A 20,554-nucleotide genomic window follows, 5' to 3' on the forward strand; every position below is an offset into this window, starting at 1 on the left:
AGGTTAATAGTTCATCCAGGCGTAACGTAACAGTGTCAATAATAACAGTTAAAGTATGTGGGTGTAGGTGACACGTGAATGACCCTCGAATGTCTAGATTCTGGCTTGTAGCTTGTTTTGTAAAAGTTCCTGTGCAGAAGCACAGGCCAAAGAGGAGACAGAAGCTGAAAATGATGACCCCACAGCCAGCCAAGTTCAGACAGCCAGCCAAATTCAGTACATACTGTAGAAAGCAAAGCAAGCCATGCATTGCAGCCTCCGTACACCATCAGCTTTCAGCCGCAACCCCAGAACCAGCAGTCCCAGCAATCCCCAGTCCCCAGACCCAGCAGTCCCAGCAATCCCCAGTCCCCAGACCCAGCAGCCCCAGCCCCCAGAACCAGCAGTCCCAGCCATCCCCAGCCCCCAGACCCAGCAGCCCCAGCCCCCAGAACCAGCAGTCCCAGCCATCCCCAGACCCCAGACCCAGCAGTCCCAGCCAGCCCCAGATCAAGCAGTCCAAGCCATCCCCAGTCCCCAGACCCAGCAGTCTAAGCTGCCTCAGACCCCATTGTTTCACGTCAGATAGAGCTACAGCCGTGTGCACTGATCCCTCTGTTAACTCGCAAACAATCATGGGAATAACTCAAAACAAGTCTGGCTACAATATTCTGTCATAACATTCTAATATCATCCTCAAAAGAGTCAGAGTTAATCTTACCAAAACTATAAACCTGTAGCTAATATTGACTTATATTTGTATTTTTTTTATGAGCAAATCTTCACTACCTAATTCTACATCTAGCAACAATGTTTTGTGGCAGTAGAATCAGTATTCAAATTCAAGATGTGTCTGCTTGCTAGCTGAACCAATCCGAATGAAATGATGGACATCGTTGGTCAACGCTGACTCTTCCCTCTAGCAGTAGTGTAGTGAAGTTCTAGCTAAACACACAAATTAGTGTTCGTGATATTTATTTTTCCGGCCGAGTTCTACAGCCAAGCTGCTCTCTGTGACGTCACCACCTTGGCCAAATGTTACAACGTATCAGTGTTCCGCCGAGTTCTACAGCCAAGCTGCTCTCTGTGACGTCACCACCTTGGCCAAATGTTACAACGTAGCGAGACACAGTGCCAGCTGTCAATCAGATACGTGCTGATTTCTTTTTCTGAGAACAGTCCTGTACAACTTCAACAAAAAAAGATGTCAAACTAACTACCGTAATGGCTATTGCACTAAGGCTGCTAGCTGGAGCAAGTTTGATCAGCCGAGCAAGCATGGTTTACCGTAGTAGCTAGTGTGTCATAGTTACTGAGAGTGGAGTGATTTTCAGAATTAGGAACTAGTATTAGCTGGATGTGCAAAATATAGATTTTTGAAATTATTTTTTTTATTAATGAGTTCCACGTCCTACAAGACAGATCGGTTGACGGATGAGTGAAGTCATCTGACGTGAGACAATGCCCTCAGACCCACAACAGCACAATGCCTCAGACCCACAACAGCACAATGCCCTCAGACCCACAACAGCACAATGCCCTCAGACCCACAACAGCACAATGCCCTCAGACCCACAACAGCACAATGCCCTCAGACCCACAACAGCACAATGCCCTCAGACCCACAACAGCACAATGCCCTCAGACCCACAACAGCACAATGCCCTCAGACCCACAACAACACAATGCCCTCAGACCCACAACAGCACAATGCCCTCAGACCCACAACAGCACAATGCCCTCAGACCCACAACAGCACAATGCCCTCAGACCCACAACAGCACAATGCCCTCAGACCCACAACAGCACAATGCCCTCAGACCCACAACAGCACAACAGCACAATGCCCTCAGACCCACAACAGCACAATGCCCTCAGACCCACAACAGCACAATTCCCTCAGACCCACAACAGCACAATGCCCTCAGACCCACAACAGCACAATGCCCTCAGACCCACAACAGCACAATGCCCTCAGACCCACAACAGCACAATGCCCTCAGACCCACAACAGCACAATGCCCTCAGACCCAAAACAGCACAATGCCCTCAGACCCACAACAGCACAATGCCCTCAGACCCACAACAGCACAATGCCCTCAGACCCACAACAGCACAATGCCCTCAGACCCACAACAGCACAATGCCCTCAGACCCACAACAGCACAATGCCCTCAGACCCACAACAGCACAATGCCCTCAGACCCACAACAGCACAATGCCCTCAGACCCACAACAGCACAAGGCCCTCAGACCCACAACAGCACAATGCCCTCAGACCCACAACAGCACAATGCCCTCAGACCCACAACAGCACAATGCCCTCAGACCCACAACAGCACAATGCCCTCAGACCCACAACAGCACAATGCCCTCAGACCCACAACAGCTCAATGCCCTCAGACCCACAACAGCACAATGCCCTCAGACCCACAACAGCACAATGCCTCAGACCCACAACAGCACAATGCCCTCAGACCCACAACAGCACAATGCCCTCAGACCCACAACAGCACAATGCCCTCAGACCCACAACAGCACAATGCCCTCAGACCCACAACAGCACAATGCCCTCAGACCCACAACAGCACAATGCCCTCAGACCCACAACAGCACAATGCCCTCAGACCCACAACAGCACAATGCCCTCAGACCCACAACAGCACAATGCCCTCAGACCCACAACAGCACAATGCCCTCAGACCCACAACAGCACAATGCCCTCAGACCCACAACAGCACAATGCCCTCAGACCCACAACAGCACAATGCCCTCAGACCCACAACAGCACAATGCCCTCAGACCCACAACAGCACAATGCCCTCAGACCCACAACAGCACAATGCCCTCAGACCCACAACACAATGCCCTCAGACCCACAACAGCACAATGCCCTCAGACCCACAACACACAATGCCCTCAGACCCACAACAGCACAATGCCCTCAGACCCACAACAGCACAATGCCCTCAGACCCACAACAGCACAATGCCCTCAGACCCACAACAGCACAATGCCCTCAGACCCACAACAGCACAATGCCCTCAGACCCACAAAACAATCCTCAGACCCACAACAGCCAATGCCCTCAGACCCACAACAGCACAATGCCTCAGACCCACAACAGCACAATGCCCTCAGACCCACAACAGCACAATGCCCTCAGACCCACAACAGCACAATGCCCTCAGACCCACAACAGCACAATGCCCTCAGACCCACAACAGCACAATGCCCTCAGACCCACAACAGCACAATGCCCTCAGACCCACAACAGCACAATGCCCTCAGACCCACAACAGCACAATGCCCTCAGACCCACAACAGCACAATGCCCTCAGACCCACAACAGCACAATGCCCTCAGACCCACAACAGCACAATGCCCTCAGACCCACAACAGCACAATGCCCTCAGACCCACAACAGCACAATGCCCTCAGACCCACAACAGCACAATGCCCTCAGACCCACAACAGCACAATGCCCTCAGACCCACAACAGCACAATGCCCTCAGACCCACAACAGCACAATGCCCTCAGACCACAAACAGCACAATGCCCTCAGACCCACAACAGCACAATGCCCTCAGACCCACAACAGCACAATGCCCTCAGACCCACAACAGCACAATGCCCTCAGACCCACAACAGCACAATGCCCTCAGACCCACAACAGCACAATTGCCCTCAGACCCACAACAGCACAATGCCCTCAGACCCACAACAGCACAATGCCCTCAGACCCACAACAGCACAATGCCCTCAGACCCACAAACAGCACAATGCCCTCAGACCCACAACAGCTCAGCAACAAACACACAATCCAGGAGGAGGAGGAGGAGGGTGGGGTGTGTGTGGGGGGGGGGGGGGGATGCAGCACAGTCCCTCAAATCTCCTAAAGAGGGAGAGTAGGAAACAACAAAGAGAGAAGAACAAAACAGGGGAGGAGAGAGAGAGAGAGAGAGACAGAGAGACAGAGAGAGAGAGAGAGAGAGAGAGAGAGAGAGAGAGAGAGAGAGAGAGAGAGAGAGAGAGACAGACAGACAGACAGACATAGAGACAGACAGAGAGACAGACAGAGAGACAGAGAGAGAGAGAGAGAGAGAGAGAGAGAGAGAGAGAGAGAGAGAGACAAAACCCACAGAGGAAAACAATGGGAACTGAATGATGGATGGATGACTAGAGTTTAAAATTAAGTGAGAGTGAAGAGATTAAAATAGATTTTACAGGAACACGACAAGGAGACGTGTTATCTAATAGTAAATAGTTTTTACTGAATAGTAGAATGGGAGGAGAGGGATTTGATATAAATCATATACCTAGGCATGTCCGAATCAAGAAACTGTCTGCAAAAACACAAAACAACATTGTGTTAGTGGAGTGGACTGGAGGGAGAGACACGTCAGCAGCAGCATGTTGTCCCTTACTGATGACCTCACAGCAAATCTGTTTGTTCCTGTATGATGGCAGCAAGGGCTATGTCTGAGGAATGTTTTTTGGGTTAAGGGAAAGGATACCAGCAAAGCAGTGTGGTTAAACCATAAGAGAGGTCACAATACTAGTACATAATCATAAGGAAACATCAACATAACTTCAGAAGTTATACACTAACAAGCCCCTACTGTAGGTAGTACAGGAAAATGCAGTTATGAGTTATGGTGTGTAGTTGTGGTGTGTAGTGCTGGTGTGTAGTTATTGTGTGTAGTCATGGTGTGTAGTCATGGTGTGTAGTTATGGTGTGTAGTTATGGTGTGTAGTTATGGTGTGTAGTTATGGTGTGTAGTCATGGTGTGTAGTAATGGTGTGTAGTTATGGTGTGTAGTTATGGTGTGTAGATAAGGTGTGTAGTTATGGTGTGTAGTTATGGTGTGTAGTCATGGTGTGTAGTCATGGTGTGTAGTTATGGTGTGTAGTTATGGTGTGTAGTTATGGTGTGTAGTTATGGTGTGTAGTTATGGTGTGTAGTCATGGTGTGTAGTTATGGTGTGTAGATAAGGTGTGTAGTTATTGTGTGTAGTCATGGTGTGTAGTCATAGTGTGTAGTTCTGGTGGGTAGATAAGGTGTGTAGATATGGTGTGTAGTTAGGGTGTGTAGTTATGGTGTGTAGTTATGGGGTTTAGTTATGGGGTGTAGTTATGGGGTGTAGTTATGGGGTATAGTTATGGGGTGTAGTTATGGGGTGTAGTTATGGGGTTTAGTTATGGGGTGTAGTTATGCTAAGTGAGTTATGGTGTGTAGATATGCTAAGTGAGTGAGCATAAGTTGGGTAAGGTGAGTACGCAGTGACCAGGGTGAGAGGTGAGTATGCAGTGACCGGGGTGAGAGGTGAGTACGCAGTGACCGGGGTGAGAGGTGAGTACGCAGTGACCAGGGTGAGAGGTGAGTACGCAGTGACCGGGGTGAGAGGTGAGTACGCAGTGACCAGGGTGAGAGGTGAGTATGCAGTGACCGGGGTGAGAGGTGAGTACGCAGTGACCGGGGTGAGAGGTGAGTGGTCAGCTGGGATGACAGATGGACATACAGAACCCAGCAGCAGACACACTAGCAATAAGGGGAGCGTAGTGGTGACATAAATAACCTTCAATATAATAGGACGAGGTTGTTAATCAAGCCAGTTTTACAGGCCTACTTATCTGAAGGATCCGTGTCAAGTATTTGATCGAAAGGATGGATCACAAATCAATACGATCAATTTTGTATTAGAAATGTTTTGTTTCGTGCCACCTGTGCAGAAGAATGGGTAAGTCTCGTTGTGTCGTCTTTCTCCCCACTGATCATGTGACCTCCTGCTTCTAGACAGGTAGAACCACATGTTTATTTTTTATTGTTTACGAAGCATCAGCTGCTTCAGTGGAAGAAGAGCGGGAGAGGAGGAGGGGTTGGAGTGGGGGTGGGGGGGGGGATGAAGCCTCTTTGCGTGGAAGTTGGTTGAACCAGTCAAGCTGTGCATCTTGACCGCGCGAGCTTCATCAAGCGCTCTGACCCACAGTTGCCTCACTATGAATGCCATGCATCAGCCTGTGTGCAGTGTCCGACAGCTCCACCGTGTCGAGCGATATATTCAGCATTAGGAACGGTGTCCGGTCACCTGTAAAAAGGACAGGAGCCGACCGAACACTCCTTTGGCACAGTTTTTAAAGAGTGTGTTGTGCTAGAGTGGATCCTCTGGGGGAGGCTAACGTAGAAATAGAATGGATAGAACGGCCGTCGACCATTCAAGTCAACGATATGGCACACATAATGTGTACGACTGGAGGCCATTGCGAGTTTCACCCGTGAGTTTACCAGTCAAATTGGCAGAGTTTAGAGGTTCCCGAAGCCCCTTCTATTCATTATATGTCTGTGGCGTTTGCTCTGTGTCTGTGAGGTGTTTGTGGGGGACGGGGGAGAAAGGTGGGGGGGGGGAGGACAAGGATGGTGTGGCTGGCTTTAGATGAGAGAATGTGTCTCCAGAGCACAGTACTCCGGAAGATTAACGCATGCTAGCGTTTCCGTAGTGATCGTGATATTTCATTTTTTTGAATTCCCGCCGAGGACCGTGAATTCAAAAAATGGCAGGAGAAAACACAATGATAATGAAACAGTGTTGGAGTGGTATTGTGTTTCCTTGGTTACGATGCAAATCTAACATTTTCAGAACTGTAAATGAACTGTATAGTATGAAACAGTTCAAAACAAGGTTATTAATTCCAACAAAATAACAGCTGGAATGCTCTATATAACTTCTATATTGAATGGAATTTACACTACATGGTCAAAAGTAAGTGTACAGCTGCTCATCGAACATCTCATTCCATTGGAGTTGGTACCCCGTAGTGCTGCTATAACAGGCCTCCAGTCTTCTGGGAAGGCTTTCCACTAGATGTTGGAACATTGCTGCGGGGATTTACTTCCATTCAGCCACAAGAGCATTAGTGATGTCGGGGCACTGATGTTGGGCGATTAAGTCCTGGCTCTCAGTCGGCATTCCAATTCATCCCAATGGTGTTCGATGGGGTTGAGGTCAGGGCTCTGTGCAGGCCAATCAAGTTCTTCCACACTGATCTTGACAAACTATTTCTGTATGGATCTCTCTTTGTGCACGGGTGCATTGTCATACTGAAATAGAAAAGGGCCTTCCCCAAACTGTTGCCACAAAGTTGGAAGCACAGAATCATCTAGAATGTCATTGTATGCTGTAGTGTTAAGATTTCCCTTCACTGGAACTAAGGGGCCTGAAACATGAAAAACGGCCCCAGACCATTATTCCTCCTCCACCAAACTTTACAGTTGGCACTATGCATTGGGGCAGGTAGCGTTCTCCTGGCATCCTCCAAACCCAGATTCATCAGTCGGACTGCCAGATGGTGAAGCGTGATTCATCCCTCCAGAGAACACGGTTCCACTGCTTCAGAGTCCAATGGCGGCGAGTTTTACACCACTCCAGCCAGACACTTGGCATTGCACGTGGTGATCTGAGGCTTGTGTGCGGCTGCTCGGCCATGGAAACCCATTTCATGAAGCTCCCGACAAACAGTTATTGTGTTGACGTTGCTTGGAACTCGGACAGACGATTTTCAACGTGCTTCAGCACTTGGCGGTCCGGTTCTGTGAGCTTGTGTGTTCTACCACTTTGCGGCTGAGCCGTTTTTGCTCCTAGACGTTTCCACTTCACAATAACAGCACTTACAGTTGACCGGGGGGCAGCACTAACAGGGCAGAAATTTGACGAACTGACTTGTTGGAAAGGTGGCATCCTATGAAAGTCACATTGAAAGTCACTGAGCTCTTCAGTAAGGCCATTCTACTGGAAATGTTTGTCTATGGAGATTGCATGGCTGTGTGCTCGATTTTATACACCTGTCAGTAACAACGGGTGTGGCTGAAATATCCAAATCCACTAATTTGAAGGGGTCCACATACTTTTGGCCATTTAGTGTATATTGTCAAATCATAACCAATCATCAAATATAACATAGTATTCAGTTGTCTTGTGGGTTATCTCTGATTATAAACTGGGTGGTTCGAGCCCTGAATGCTGATTGGCTGGCATCCATGGTATATCAGACCATATACCACGGGTATGACAAAACATTTATTTTTACTGCTCAAATTACACTGGTAACCAGTTTATAATAGCAATAAGGCACCTCGGGAGTTTGTGGTACATGGCCAATATACCACGGATAAGGGCTGTGTCCAGGCACTCCGCGTTGCGTCGTGCCCAAGAACATCCCATAGCTGTAGTAAATTGGCCATGTACCACACCCCCTCGTGCATTATAGATGAAATATCCTGCGTTCCAAATGCAAGCCTATTCCCTGTATACTTCTTTGTGTTTGTGTGTTGGTCATAAGTAGTGCACTGTATAAGGAAAGGGGTGCCATTGGAGACGCAGATAATGTCGATGTTTAGAGTCTGGTAGGGTCCCTACGATGGCTAGAGTCTGGTAGGGTCCCTACGATGGCTAGAGTCTGGTAGGGTCCCTACGATGGCTAGAGTCTGGTAGGGTCCCTACGATGGCTAGAGTCTGGTAGGGTACCTACGATGGCTAGAGTCTGGTAGGGTCCCTACGATGGGTAGAGTCCGGTAGGGTCCCTACGATGGGTAGAGTCTGGTAGGGTCCCTACGATGGGTAGAGTCTGGTAGGGTCCCTACGATGGGTAGAGTCTGGTAGGGTCCCTACGATGGGTAGAGTCTGGTAGGGTCCCTACGATGAGTAGAGTCTGGTAGGGTCCCTACGCTGGGTAGAGTCTTGTAGGGTCCCTACGATGGGTAGAGTCTTGTAGGGTCCCTACGATGGGTAGAGTCTGGTAGGGTCCCTACGATGGGTAGAGTCTGGTAGGGTCCCTACGATGGCTAGAGTCTGGTAGGGTCCCTACGATGGCTAGAGTCTGGTAGGGTCCCTACGATGGCTAGAGTCTGGTAGGGTCCCTACGATGGGTAGAGTCTGGTAGGGTCCCTACGATGGGTAGAGTCTGGTTACATACCTGTCCTCCTGCATGGGCTTGACATGCCCAGCCGACAGGATGTTGAGTGACAGGATGTTGGGGTCTATGATGGCATCGTCCCCCTCGGGTGAGTTGCGGATACGACCTGGTGAGAGGAGGAGGAGGAGGAGGAGGAGGAGACGTTAGTGGTGCGCTTGTACCACAGACACATGGTACACAAAGTCTTGAACCGACTCACCCACAACCAGTTCCCGGACATCTTTCCACTCGATGTCTCCACCTGTCTCATGAACGATGGTCACAGTGACGCGCCTCTGGATACCCTGAGAGGGGGAGTGAGCGAAAGAGGAAGCATTATGTTCAGAAAAAGGAAGCATTATGTTCAGAAACAGGAAGCATCATGTTCAGAAACAGGAAGCATCATGTTCAGAAACAGGAAGCATCATGTTCAGAATGAGGAAGCATTATGTTCAGAAACAGGAAGCATTATGTTCAGAAACAGGAAGCATTATGTTCAGGAACAGGAAGCATTATGTTCAGAAACAGGAAGCATTATGTTCAGAAAGAGGAAGCATCATATTCAGAAAGAGGAAGCATTATGTTCAGAAACAGGAAGCATTATGTACAGAAAAAGGTAGCATCATATTCAGAAAGAGGAAGCATTATGTTCAGAAACAGGAAGCATCATGTTCAGAAACAGGAAGCATCATGTTCAGAAACAGGAAGCATCATGTTCAGAATGAGGAAGCATTATGTTCAGAAACAGGAAGCATTATGTTCAGAAACAGGAAGCATTATGTTCAGAAACAGGAAGCATTATGTTCAGAAACAGGAAGCATTATGTTCAGAAACCTGAAGCATTATGTTCAGAAACAGGAAGCATTATGTTCAGAAACAGGAAGCATTATGTTCAGAAACAGGAAGCATTGTGTTCATACAGAACACATCAGTTCAATCATAACATACTTCTCCACTCCCTGAATGACCTACCTGGTGCAGCATGAATGTCCCATGGCAAGGCATGCCTCCTCTGTGGTCCACTCCTGCTGGGACGTAGCTGTAGGAAACAGAGACAACCATCGTTTATTTTCCTGCACAGCAACAAGACTCTCGTCGATTTTCACATTGGCCAATAAGTAGTTAATGCTGTTGCTGATATTGTTATTACTCTGAGTTCTTATATAAACGTTCCATGTTGGGTAATAGATTTCTAAATGTAAAATCGTCCGAGGATGCAGTCTTCTTTAATTCTTATAGTTAACTCTTTCTTGAACTGCACTGTTGGTTTAAGGGCTTGTAATTAAAGCATTTCACGGTAAGGTCTCCACTTGTTGTATTCGGCGCATGTGACTAATAAAGTTTCATTTGATTTAGATTATTGGATCATTAATAATTATAATATTATAATATTGATCATGGATTAGCAGCGTCTGTTGAGGTGAAACTGGGGCTTTGCCTCTGCGTCTACAGTACTGCGTCAATGTCCATACATCACTTAGAATATATTCCCAAACAATTGTTTCCCTCTAGGTAGTATGAGGTTGTGTGAATATTGGAAGGTAGCCTATAGTAATCATTTGAGCGTGGTGAGATGGAATACATCATGGAATAATATAGAGCACATATATAAGGTTTTATATACACTATAGAAATGTAGTATTAATATATTGTGTATATATATATATATATATATATATATAGTATCTCTATGGAATACTCACTCTCCACTGGCCTCCAGTTCGCAGATCTCAAAGAACACCATGAGATCATACTTGCAGTGGCAGGGCCCGGCTGAAGGGCGCATCAGGGTAGTCAGCTTGGTGGCAGGGACTAAAAGGAGGAGGTGAAGGGAGACCAGGTTATCACAACAAGAGACTCAGTCTTCAGTAGCAGGGAGCAGGGAGAGCTGCGACAGGAAAAAAGGCTTAAAAAAGAGAGGAGGGATGAGAATAACGCAGGGAGAGATGGAGGAACCACAATGCAACAGTCATCCCTTAACAATACAAAAAAATACAATCTGCTAAAACTACCTGTAATTATTTGGGTATATTTACAATATTTCTCTACAAAGTAGCTCAGGTCCTACAGAAAGAGAGGTCAAGGTGTGATCGATCAAAAGCACGCTAACACAGATCTTTTAAAAAACGACGAGCAATACATGATTGTTTATGGTAACTACAGAAGCTGAAAGCCCATAGATCCATTTGAGGAAGAGATCACAGGAGGAACTCTCAGGGAAAAATCAACCAGACAGGATAACAGTAGACACACGACAAGGCAACGAGAAGAGAGCCTGTGGAAAAATCCCTGAAACACAACCTCCTCTTTTTATATCAGTTGGTAAAACATCTATTTTCTTTCTTTTATACCGAACTCAGTTGATAACAGAATGTAGGAACGACGTATTCACGTGTTTGTCTATGACTACAATCTATTTGCTCATCTATTGGTGCTAATTTAAGATGTCTGTTTCTTTATCGGATTTACAATTGATCATGCATTTCCACAGTTCAGCCCAATTATGATATTTTCCCCAATTATTGGCTAAAGATCTGATCTGATTGGTCAAAAGTGTCATGAGATCAGATTTTGTCTGCCTGTGTAAATGCACATCGGAGTGATATAAAAAGAGGTTAGTTTCAAGGGACTTTCATTGGCCCAGACACACAGACAGTAACCAACCCGGTTTCTGGGCTCTGATAACTGAACAGATAGAGAGGGGCGGGGCTGGAAGACTGGGTGGCCCCTCCCCCTCGAGGAGGAAAGAGGCGGCCAATCCGGCTGCGGACAGGGCATGGCCTGACAGAGAGTCCACCAGCGCCCCATTGAACACCTCTGGGACCAGGTAGCGAATCAGCTCCAGCGTCTTCTCCCGGTCGGGCGGCGTCTCATCGTCTGCTACTTCACAGTCACACGTAGAGTAACACGTACCCAACAACATTGAACTGAGCTGACGTGACATTACACAACATAAGAGTACAGCCAACAGCATCAAGCGTGACATTACATAGACTAACAGAACACGAGTACGGAGGCAATGCAACAGACATGCGCTGTAGGTAGCAACATAGAGTACTGTACACAGGCCATACAACAGAATGATACACACTGTATACTGTGTGCTGTGTACTGTGCGCTGTTACTGTGTACTGTGTGCTGTGTACTGTGTACTGTGTGCCGTGTGCTGTGTGCTGTGTACTGTGTACTGTGTACTGTGTGCTGTGTACTGTGTACTGTGTACTGTGTGCTGTGTACTGTGCACTGTGTACCGTGTACCGTGTACCGTGTACCGTGTACTGTGTGCTGTGTACTGTGTACTGTGTACCGTGTACCGTGTACCGTGTACCGTGTGCTGTGTACCGTGTACTGTGTACCGTGTACTGTGTGCTGTGTACCGTGTACCGTGTACCGTGTACCGTGTACCGTGTACCGTGTACTTTGTACTGTGTACTGCTTCAAAATAAAAACAGACATATTTTTATGTAGATCCATTTTTTGGGGGGTTGAAGTCTATTTGTTTACTAAGACTGTTCTGGTGCTTACCTGGTTTGGACAGGGGCATGACTTTGGGGAACTGCCTTCTGCAGGGACGCAGAGGGCTGCTGGGAGAGAGACAGGTACAGTATATTATACAGTATGTTACCGTCACATCAAAAAAGACCGAAGATAAGTTTTCCCCCAGAGCCTTCGTAGCGTTAAGATTATCGTTAGAACCTTCTAGTAACTTCTAGTAACAGAGGTGTTTCCCAGAAACTTTGTTAGTACCTTGGCCCTTAAAGGACGACTGCACTTCCTGATTTGGCCTCAATTTAGATTTGGTTAATAAAGAAGTGTCCATGACTGATTTAAAACATGAGTTGGTTTCGTGTTTGCACACCTATTAGTTTTCTCCTAAAAATGATTTACAATATTTGTATATGAATTTCTACAATTTATAGATGGTTAAAGTTTTTTAAATTTTTTAATAATTTATATTTTGTTTACTATTCGAATATGAAAGTATTGTCCAATGTGCATTGTGTAATTTACAGATGGTCCCTAACGAGCCCCATAGGGATATCCAAAGTCAACCCACATTTACCAGGAAGGATTACGATTGGGCCACATGGGAGCTGCATTTCTGACTTGTTGCAAGCTGTGGGCGGGATTGAAAAAAATTCAACCTTCATTTGCGTTGTGATGCAATCAAACTGACTTTATGACCGAAATTATCCTATTTTTTAAATATTTTTTTTACACTTTGTAGTAAATTTTGGTCAGTAGAATAAATGTTTTGACGTATTGACATATTGACGGATGCTTTTCTAAAGGACACGTTTTGCTTTTAAAGGGGCAGTTGCTCTTCAGAAACACGTTCGCGACATCTATGAGTGATCCAGACCATTCTCAACACAGACGTCTGTGAGTGATCCGGACCATTCTCAACACAGACGTCTATGAGTGATCCAGACCATTCTCAACACAGACGTCTGTGAGTGATCCGGACCATTCTCAACACAGACGTCTATGAGTGACCCGGACCATTCTCAACACAGACGTCTGTGAGTGATCCGGACCATTCTCAACACAGACGTCTGTGAGTGATCCAGACCATTCTCAACACAGACGTCTATGAGTGATCCGGACCATTCTCAACGCAGACGTCTGTGAGTGATCCAGACCATTCTCAACGCAGACGTCTGTGAGTGATCCAGACCATTCTCAAGGCAGACGTCTGTGAGTGATCCAGACCATTCTCAAGGCAGACGTCTGTGAGTGATCCAGACCATTCTCAACGCAGCCAAAGTGCATCGTTTGTTATTTCTCCCGCGTTACTTCATTCACACAAGATCTCCTCGAAACAATCATGGCCGCCGATTAACTACAGAACGATGTTGACAAAAAAAATACAAAATACAAAATTACCAAAGCACTGCATCTCAGCACAAGAGGCACCATTACAGTCCCTGGTTTGATTCCAGGCTGTATTTCATCCGGCTGTGATTGGGAGTCACATAGGGCGGCGCACAATTGGCCCAGCGTCATCCGGATTTGGTCGGGGGTAGGCCGTCATTGTAAATAAAGAATTTGTTCTTAACTGACTTGCCTAGTTAAATAAAATAAAATTGTGTGTGAATGATGTGCCCAATCTGTGACTTAGTATTGGATAAGCCTAATAAACTACCTCAATAGCCTATTTGCAACCATAGGTGGTTAATATATCTCCAGGAGATGATCCGTCACACACCTTTCGAACGTTCTCTCTACGTTCTTGTTTTGGGGGAAACACACCTATCAAACGTTCTCTCTACGTTCTTGTTTTGGGGGAAACACACCTATCGAACGTTCTCTCTACGTTCTTGTTTTGGGGGGAAACACACCTATCGAACGTTCTCTCTACGTTCTTGTTTTGGGGGAAACACACCTATCAAACGTTCTCTCTACGTTCTTGTTTTGGGGGAAACACACCTATCGAACGTTCTCTCTACGTTCTTGTTTTGGGGGGAAACACACACAAACGTTCTCTCTACGTTCTTGTTTTGGGGGAAACACACCTATCAAACGTTCTCTCTACGTGCTTGTTTTGGGGGAAACACACACAAACGTTCTCTCTACGTGCTTGTTAACGTTCTCTCTACGTGCTTGTTTTGGGGGGAAACACTCTTTGGCTTGTAAAAAATAACGACGACTCTGGTACGATCAACGTAACACTTAGGTTATATCGGGGAAATGCGGCCCTGTCCATTACAATGAACATAATGACGAGAGTGACCAGCGACTACTGTACCTGATCAGGTCCTTGCACAGAGCAGGGAAGGGCTGTTTCTGGTAGTGACCAAACACCTCAAACACCATAGGCTGGGTCTTGATATAGTCCACAAAGGATTTGGTGACCTCTACAGCAATCTGTTAAACCAACAAACATTTAAGAAACAAAAGCATATCTAACCATCACATTTGTGTATTTCATTCTTCATGCCCACTGCATACTGTAGTATTTACTGTAAACACTTTGTGTATTTCATTCTTCATGCCCACTGCATACTGTAGTATTTACTGTAAACACTTTGTGTATTTCATTCTTCATGCCCACTGCATACTGTAGTATTTACTGTAAACACTTTGTGTATTTCATTCTTCATGCCCACTGCATACTGTAGTATTTACTGTAAACACTTTGTGTATTTCATTCTTCATGCCCACTGCATACTGTAGTATTTACTGTAAACACTTTGTGTATTTCATTCTTCATGCCCACTGCATACTGTAGTATTTACTGTAAAACACTTGGGACAACTGCTGATGTGAAACACAGAGCTTTATAATGAAATGTGATTGATTGACTGCTTACGTTCTGTACGTGGTAGAAGCCCAGAGGAGGGCCTCGCCCTGTGTTCTTCAGAGGCTCTGTGGAAAAGGCCTCATCGTGACAGTGGATGAAACTGTAGGTAAACCCGAGAGAGAGAGAGAGAGAGACAGAGAGAGAGAGAGAGAGAGAGAGAGAGAGAGAGAGAGAGAGAGAGAGAGAGAGAGAGAGAGGGAAGGGCTTGTTAGCTACCACTCACAGTCTGTTACGGAGGGTCTAATAGATCTGTTGATCTGAAAGATCTTAGAACCTACAACAACAATAACAACAACAACAACAACTTACTTGAACTGGCAGAAGATGTCAGCGTACTCTGCGGAGATGCTGGAGGCCTGGAGGACCGTCACTCTGAAGGTGAAGATGCTACCTATCCTCAGGTGTTCCAGGGCTCCGTCCAGAGCTCCTCCCTCCAGGTTGGTCTTCAGGGGGCTCTCCAACTCATCTGGACTGGCTACAGGAGGGGGGGGGGGGGAGAGAAGAAGAGACATTGAGTATATGTAGTGTGCGTATTCTCTCTGTAATACACTACCCTACATTCTTACAGCTGTATATCTTCAGTGAATCTGTTGGTTCACTCTGGCACACTCTCATAAACACACTGCCTACCCATACAAATACATTTAACATAATGAATATAAGTACTGTACACGCAGACAGACCACACCCACACAAACAGTTTGATGAGAGACCACAGATAGTCTCTCTCGCAAGACAGTTTGATGAGTGATCACAGCAGCTGAGGAGAGACAGTTTGATGAGACATCACAGCAGCTGAGGAGAGACAGTTTGATGAGACATCACAGCAGCTGAGGAGAGACAGTTTGATGAGACATCACAGCAGCTGAGGAGAGACAGTTTGATGAGGTACCACAGCAGCTGAGGAGAGACAGTTTGATGAGACATCACAGCAGCTGAGGAGAGACAGTTTGATGAGACATCACAGCAGCTGAGGAGAGACAGTTTGATGAGGTACCACAGCAGCTGAGGAGAGACAGTTTGATGAGACATCACAGCAGCTGAGGAGAGACAGTTTGATGAGGTACCACAGCAGCTGAGGAGAGACAGTTTGATGAGACATCACAGCAGCTGAGGAGAGACAGTTTGATGAGGTACCACAGCAGCTGAGGAGAGACAGTTTGATGAGACATCACAGCAGCTGAGGAGAGACGGTTTGATGAGACATCACAGCAGCTGAGGAGAGACAGTTTGATGAGAGACCAAAGCGGCTGAGGAGAGACAGTTTGATGAGACATCACAGCAGCTGAGGAGAGACAGTTTGATGAGACATCACAGCAGCTGAGGAGAGACAGTTTGATGAGGTACCACAGCAGCTGAGGAGAGACAGTTTGATGAGAGACCAAAGCGGCTGAGGAGAGACAGTTTGATGAGGTACCACAGCAGCTGAGGAGAGACAGTTTGATGAGACATCACATCAGCTGAGGAGAGACAGTTTGATGAGGTACCACAGCAGCTGAGGAGAGACAGTTTGATGAGGTACCACAGCAGCTGAGGAGAGACAGTTTGATGAGACATCACAGCAGCTGAGGAGAGACAGTTTGATGAGGTACCACAGCAGCTGAGGAGAGACAGTTTGATGAGACATTACAGCGGCTGAGACAAGAGACTACACAGCCAGTGGTCGTTACCCGCACAATTGTTGTTGTTGACCTCATCGGCCGAGGGTTCCATCCCTGAGTTCTGTCCCTCCCCTTCCACGAAACGCAGCTCTTCCTGGGACTCCCCGGTACGGGATAGACCAGTGGGGCACGACTCAGCCTGGAACTGACCACAAGGGACAGCATACAGTTAGCAAAGCTGGGAGGTAGGCCTAGTCACTGACTAGCCACAAGATAGCATACAGTTAGCAAAGCTAGAGACCGTTGCCAATGACTAGCATACAGTTAACAAGGCTAGAGGGGGTAGCCAGTCACTGACAGTTAGCAAGGCTAGAGGAGGTAGCCAGCTACTGACAGTTAACAAGGCTAGAGGGAGTAGCCAGTCACTGACAGTTAGCAAGGCTAGAGGAGGTAGCCAGCTACTGACAGTTAACAAGGCTAGAGGGAGTAGCCAGCTACTGACAGTTAGCAAAGCTAGAGGGGGTAGCCAGCTACTGACAGTTAGCAAAGCTAGAGGGGGTAGCCTAGCCAGTGACCGTTAGCAAGGCTAGAGGGGGTAGCCTAGACACTGACAGTAAGCAAAGCTAGTGGGGGCAGCCTAGTCACTGACCGTTAGCAAAGCTAGTGGGGGTAGCCTAGCCACTGACCATTAGCAAAGCTAATGGGGGTAGCCTAGACACTGACCGTTAGCAAAGCTAGTGGGGGCAGCCTAGCCACTGACCATTAGCAAAGCTAGTGGGGGTAGCCTAGCCACTGACCATTAGCAAAGCTAGTGGGGGTAGCCTAGACACTGACCGTTAGCAAAGCTAGTGGGGGTAGCCTAGCCACTGACTGTTAGCAAAGCTAGTGGGGGTAGCCTAGCCACTGACCATTAGCAAAGCTAGTGGGGGTAGCCTAGCCACTGACTGTTAGCAAGGCTAGTGGGGGTAGCCTAGCCACTGACTGTTAGCAAGGGCTGATTTCAAGGTTTTACTGCTAACCTACAAAGCATTACATGGGCTTGCTCCTACCTATCTCTCTGATTTGGTCCTGCCGTACATACCTACACGTACGCTACGGTCACAAGACGCAGGCCTCCTAATTGTACCTAGAATTTCTAAGCAAACAGCTGGAGGCAGGGCTTTCTCCTATAGAGCTCCATTTTTATGGAACGGTCTGCCTACCCATGTCAGAGACGCAAACTCGGTCTCAACCTTTAAGTCTTTACTGAAGACTCATCTCTTCAGTGGGTCATATGATTGAGTGTAGTCTGGCCCAGGCGTGGGAAGGTGAACGGAAAGGCTCTGGAGCAACGAACCGCCCTTGCTGTCTCTGCCTGGCCGGTTCCCCTCTTTCCACTGGGATTCTCTGCCTCTAACCCTATTACAGGGGCTGAGTCACTGGCTTGCTGGGGCTCTCTCATGCCGTCCCTGGAGGGGGTGCGTCACATGAGTGGGTTGATTCACTGTTGTGGTCATCCTGTCTGGGTTGGCGCCCCCCCCTTGGGTTGTGCCGTGGCGGAGATCTTTGTGGGCTATACTCAGCCTTGTCTCAGGATGGTAAGTTGGTGGTTGAAGATATCCCTCTAGTGGTGTGGGGGCTGTGCTTTGGAAAAGTGGGTGGGGTTATATCCTTCCTGTTTGGCCCTGTCCGGGGGTGTCCTCGGATGGGGCCACAGTGTCTCCTGACCCCTCCTGTCTCAGCCTCCAGTATTTATGCTGCAGTAGTTTATGTGTCGGGGGGCTGGGGTCAGTTTGTTATATCTGGAGTACTTCTCCTGTCCTATTCGGTGTCCTGTGTGAATCTAAGTGTGCGTTCTCTAATTCTCTCCTTCTCTCTTTCTTTCTCTCTCTCGGAGGACCTGAGCCCTAGGACCATGCCCCAGGACTACCTGACATGATGACTCCTTGCTGTCCCCAGTCCATCTGGCCATGCTGCTGCTCCAGTTTCAACTTCCACCTGACTGTGCTGCTGCTCCAGTTTCAACTGTTCTGCCTTATTATTATTCGACCATGCTGGTCATTTATGAACATTTGAACATCTTGGCCATGTTCTGTTATAATCTCCACCCGGCACAGCCAGAAGAGGACTGGCCACCCCACATAGCCTGGTTCCTCTCTAGGTTTCTTCCTAGGTATTGGCCTTTCTAGGGAGTTTTTCCTAGCCACCGTGCTTCTACACCTGCATTGCTTGCTGTTTGGGGTTTTAGGCTGGGTTTCTGTACAGCACTTTGAGATATCAGCTGATGTACGAAGGGCTATATAAATACATTTGATTTGATTTGATTTGATTAGTGGGGGCAGCCTAGCCAGTGACCATTAGCAAAGCTAGTGGAGGCAGCCTAGCCACTGACCAGTAGCAAAGCTAAGAGAGATAGCTCATAGATTTACATATAGATACTTTAGACATCGTATCGGTCCCATTAGGGCGTCTGTGAGAGCATGGTCAGCGCCAAAGGATGCCATCTCTATTTTGAAGTAGTACATTTTCTTCTACTAATACTTCTATGAGTTGGTAAACAAACTGAAAAGGTGCATACTGCCCCCTAGAGGGTGTAGTCTGAACAGGTTTAAAGACAATGTTGATGATTTACTACCACCTGTAGTTATGGAATGTTTGCTCACAAGTATAATTAATTGGCTGATGTCGCCTGATGACCTGGATGGAATCATGTGATCCTTCCATAACCCATAGGAAGTCCCACCCAGCTGACCGCTACTTCAAAATGGTGAAAGTCCTCAAGCTTTTGAGCACTAGAGTCCTCTATCTATTTCTATGACTCCCGACAGTTAGCTAGTAAAACTAGGAGAGCTACATAGGCACTGACTAGAGAAAACAGTGCCCGATATCCTCTGTGGGTTTGCTCGGGAGACGTACCTTCTCAAACTCCCGGTCCTCGAAGGAGATCTTGGCAGTGCCAGACTGACGGACACCGGAGCCGTAGTCAGGAGCCTCCTCATCGGCTGGAGGGAAACACAAAACACCTTCACTTGACTTCCTCTAGAAGTCACACTCAGTCTGCCCTAGAGTTAATCCCTACCTGAGCTAATATACTGGCTGTAATGTGGGTCTAATGAAGTTACATGTCCTGTACAGCTCCCTACGCTTCATGTTAGGCTATTAGCTTGTTGGCTAATATGTTAGGCTATTAGCTTGTTGGCTAATATGTTAGGCTATTAGCTTGTTGTCTAATATGTTAGGCTATTAGCTTGTTGGCTAATATGTTAGGCTATTAGCTTGTTGGTTAATATGTTAGGCTATTAGCTTGTTGGCTAATATGTTAGGCTATTAGCTTGTTGGCTAATATGTTAGGCTATTAGCTTGTTGGTTAATATGTTAGGCTATTAGCTTGTTGGTTAATATGTTAGGCTATTAGCTTGTTGGTTAATATGTTAGGCTATTAGCTTGTTGGTTAATATGTTAGGCTATTAGCTTGTTGGTTAATATGTTAGGCTATTAGCTTGTTGGCTAATATGTTAGGCTATTAGCTTGTTGGCTGTATTGAGTTTGATTGATTGTAATGTGGGTGGAGGTCTATGGTCCAGGTTTTACCTGAGATTGCCTGTACAGCCACCCTGAGAAATCCTTTGACCTCTCCCTTCTCACTGATGACGGCCACACGATGGACCAGGGGCACAGGGTACAGCAGGTTACTCAGGTACACAAAGGCTCTGTAGGGGGGGGGACACAGGGACACAGGGA

The 20,554-nt window shown here is 47.1% G+C and overlaps 1 protein-coding gene across 1 annotated transcript in view; it reads right to left on the minus strand.

Annotated features, from left to right (window-relative positions):
- The window catches only part of LOC109883779 (kinesin-like protein KIF1A), a 173,002-nt gene that overhangs the window by 29,507 nt on the left and 122,941 nt on the right, over nucleotides 1-20,554 (minus strand). Inside the window, 12 exon segments of the mRNA XM_031822328.1 lie at nucleotides 4,300-4,326; nucleotides 8,951-9,056; nucleotides 9,150-9,234; nucleotides 9,902-9,968; nucleotides 10,633-10,741; nucleotides 12,455-12,510; nucleotides 14,679-14,797; nucleotides 15,243-15,333; nucleotides 15,543-15,708; nucleotides 16,904-17,039; nucleotides 19,730-19,815; nucleotides 20,405-20,523. Of these exon segments, the coding sequence (XP_031678188.1) occupies nucleotides 4,300-4,326; nucleotides 8,951-9,056; nucleotides 9,150-9,234; nucleotides 9,902-9,968; nucleotides 10,633-10,741; nucleotides 12,455-12,510; nucleotides 14,679-14,797; nucleotides 15,243-15,333; nucleotides 15,543-15,708; nucleotides 16,904-17,039; nucleotides 19,730-19,815; nucleotides 20,405-20,523 (1,167 nt within the window).

Source organism: Oncorhynchus kisutch, linkage group LG4, assembly GCF_002021735.2.
Source record: "Oncorhynchus kisutch isolate 150728-3 linkage group LG4, Okis_V2, whole genome shotgun sequence".
In the NCBI taxonomy this organism is placed as follows: domain Eukaryota; kingdom Metazoa; phylum Chordata; class Actinopteri; order Salmoniformes; family Salmonidae; genus Oncorhynchus; species Oncorhynchus kisutch.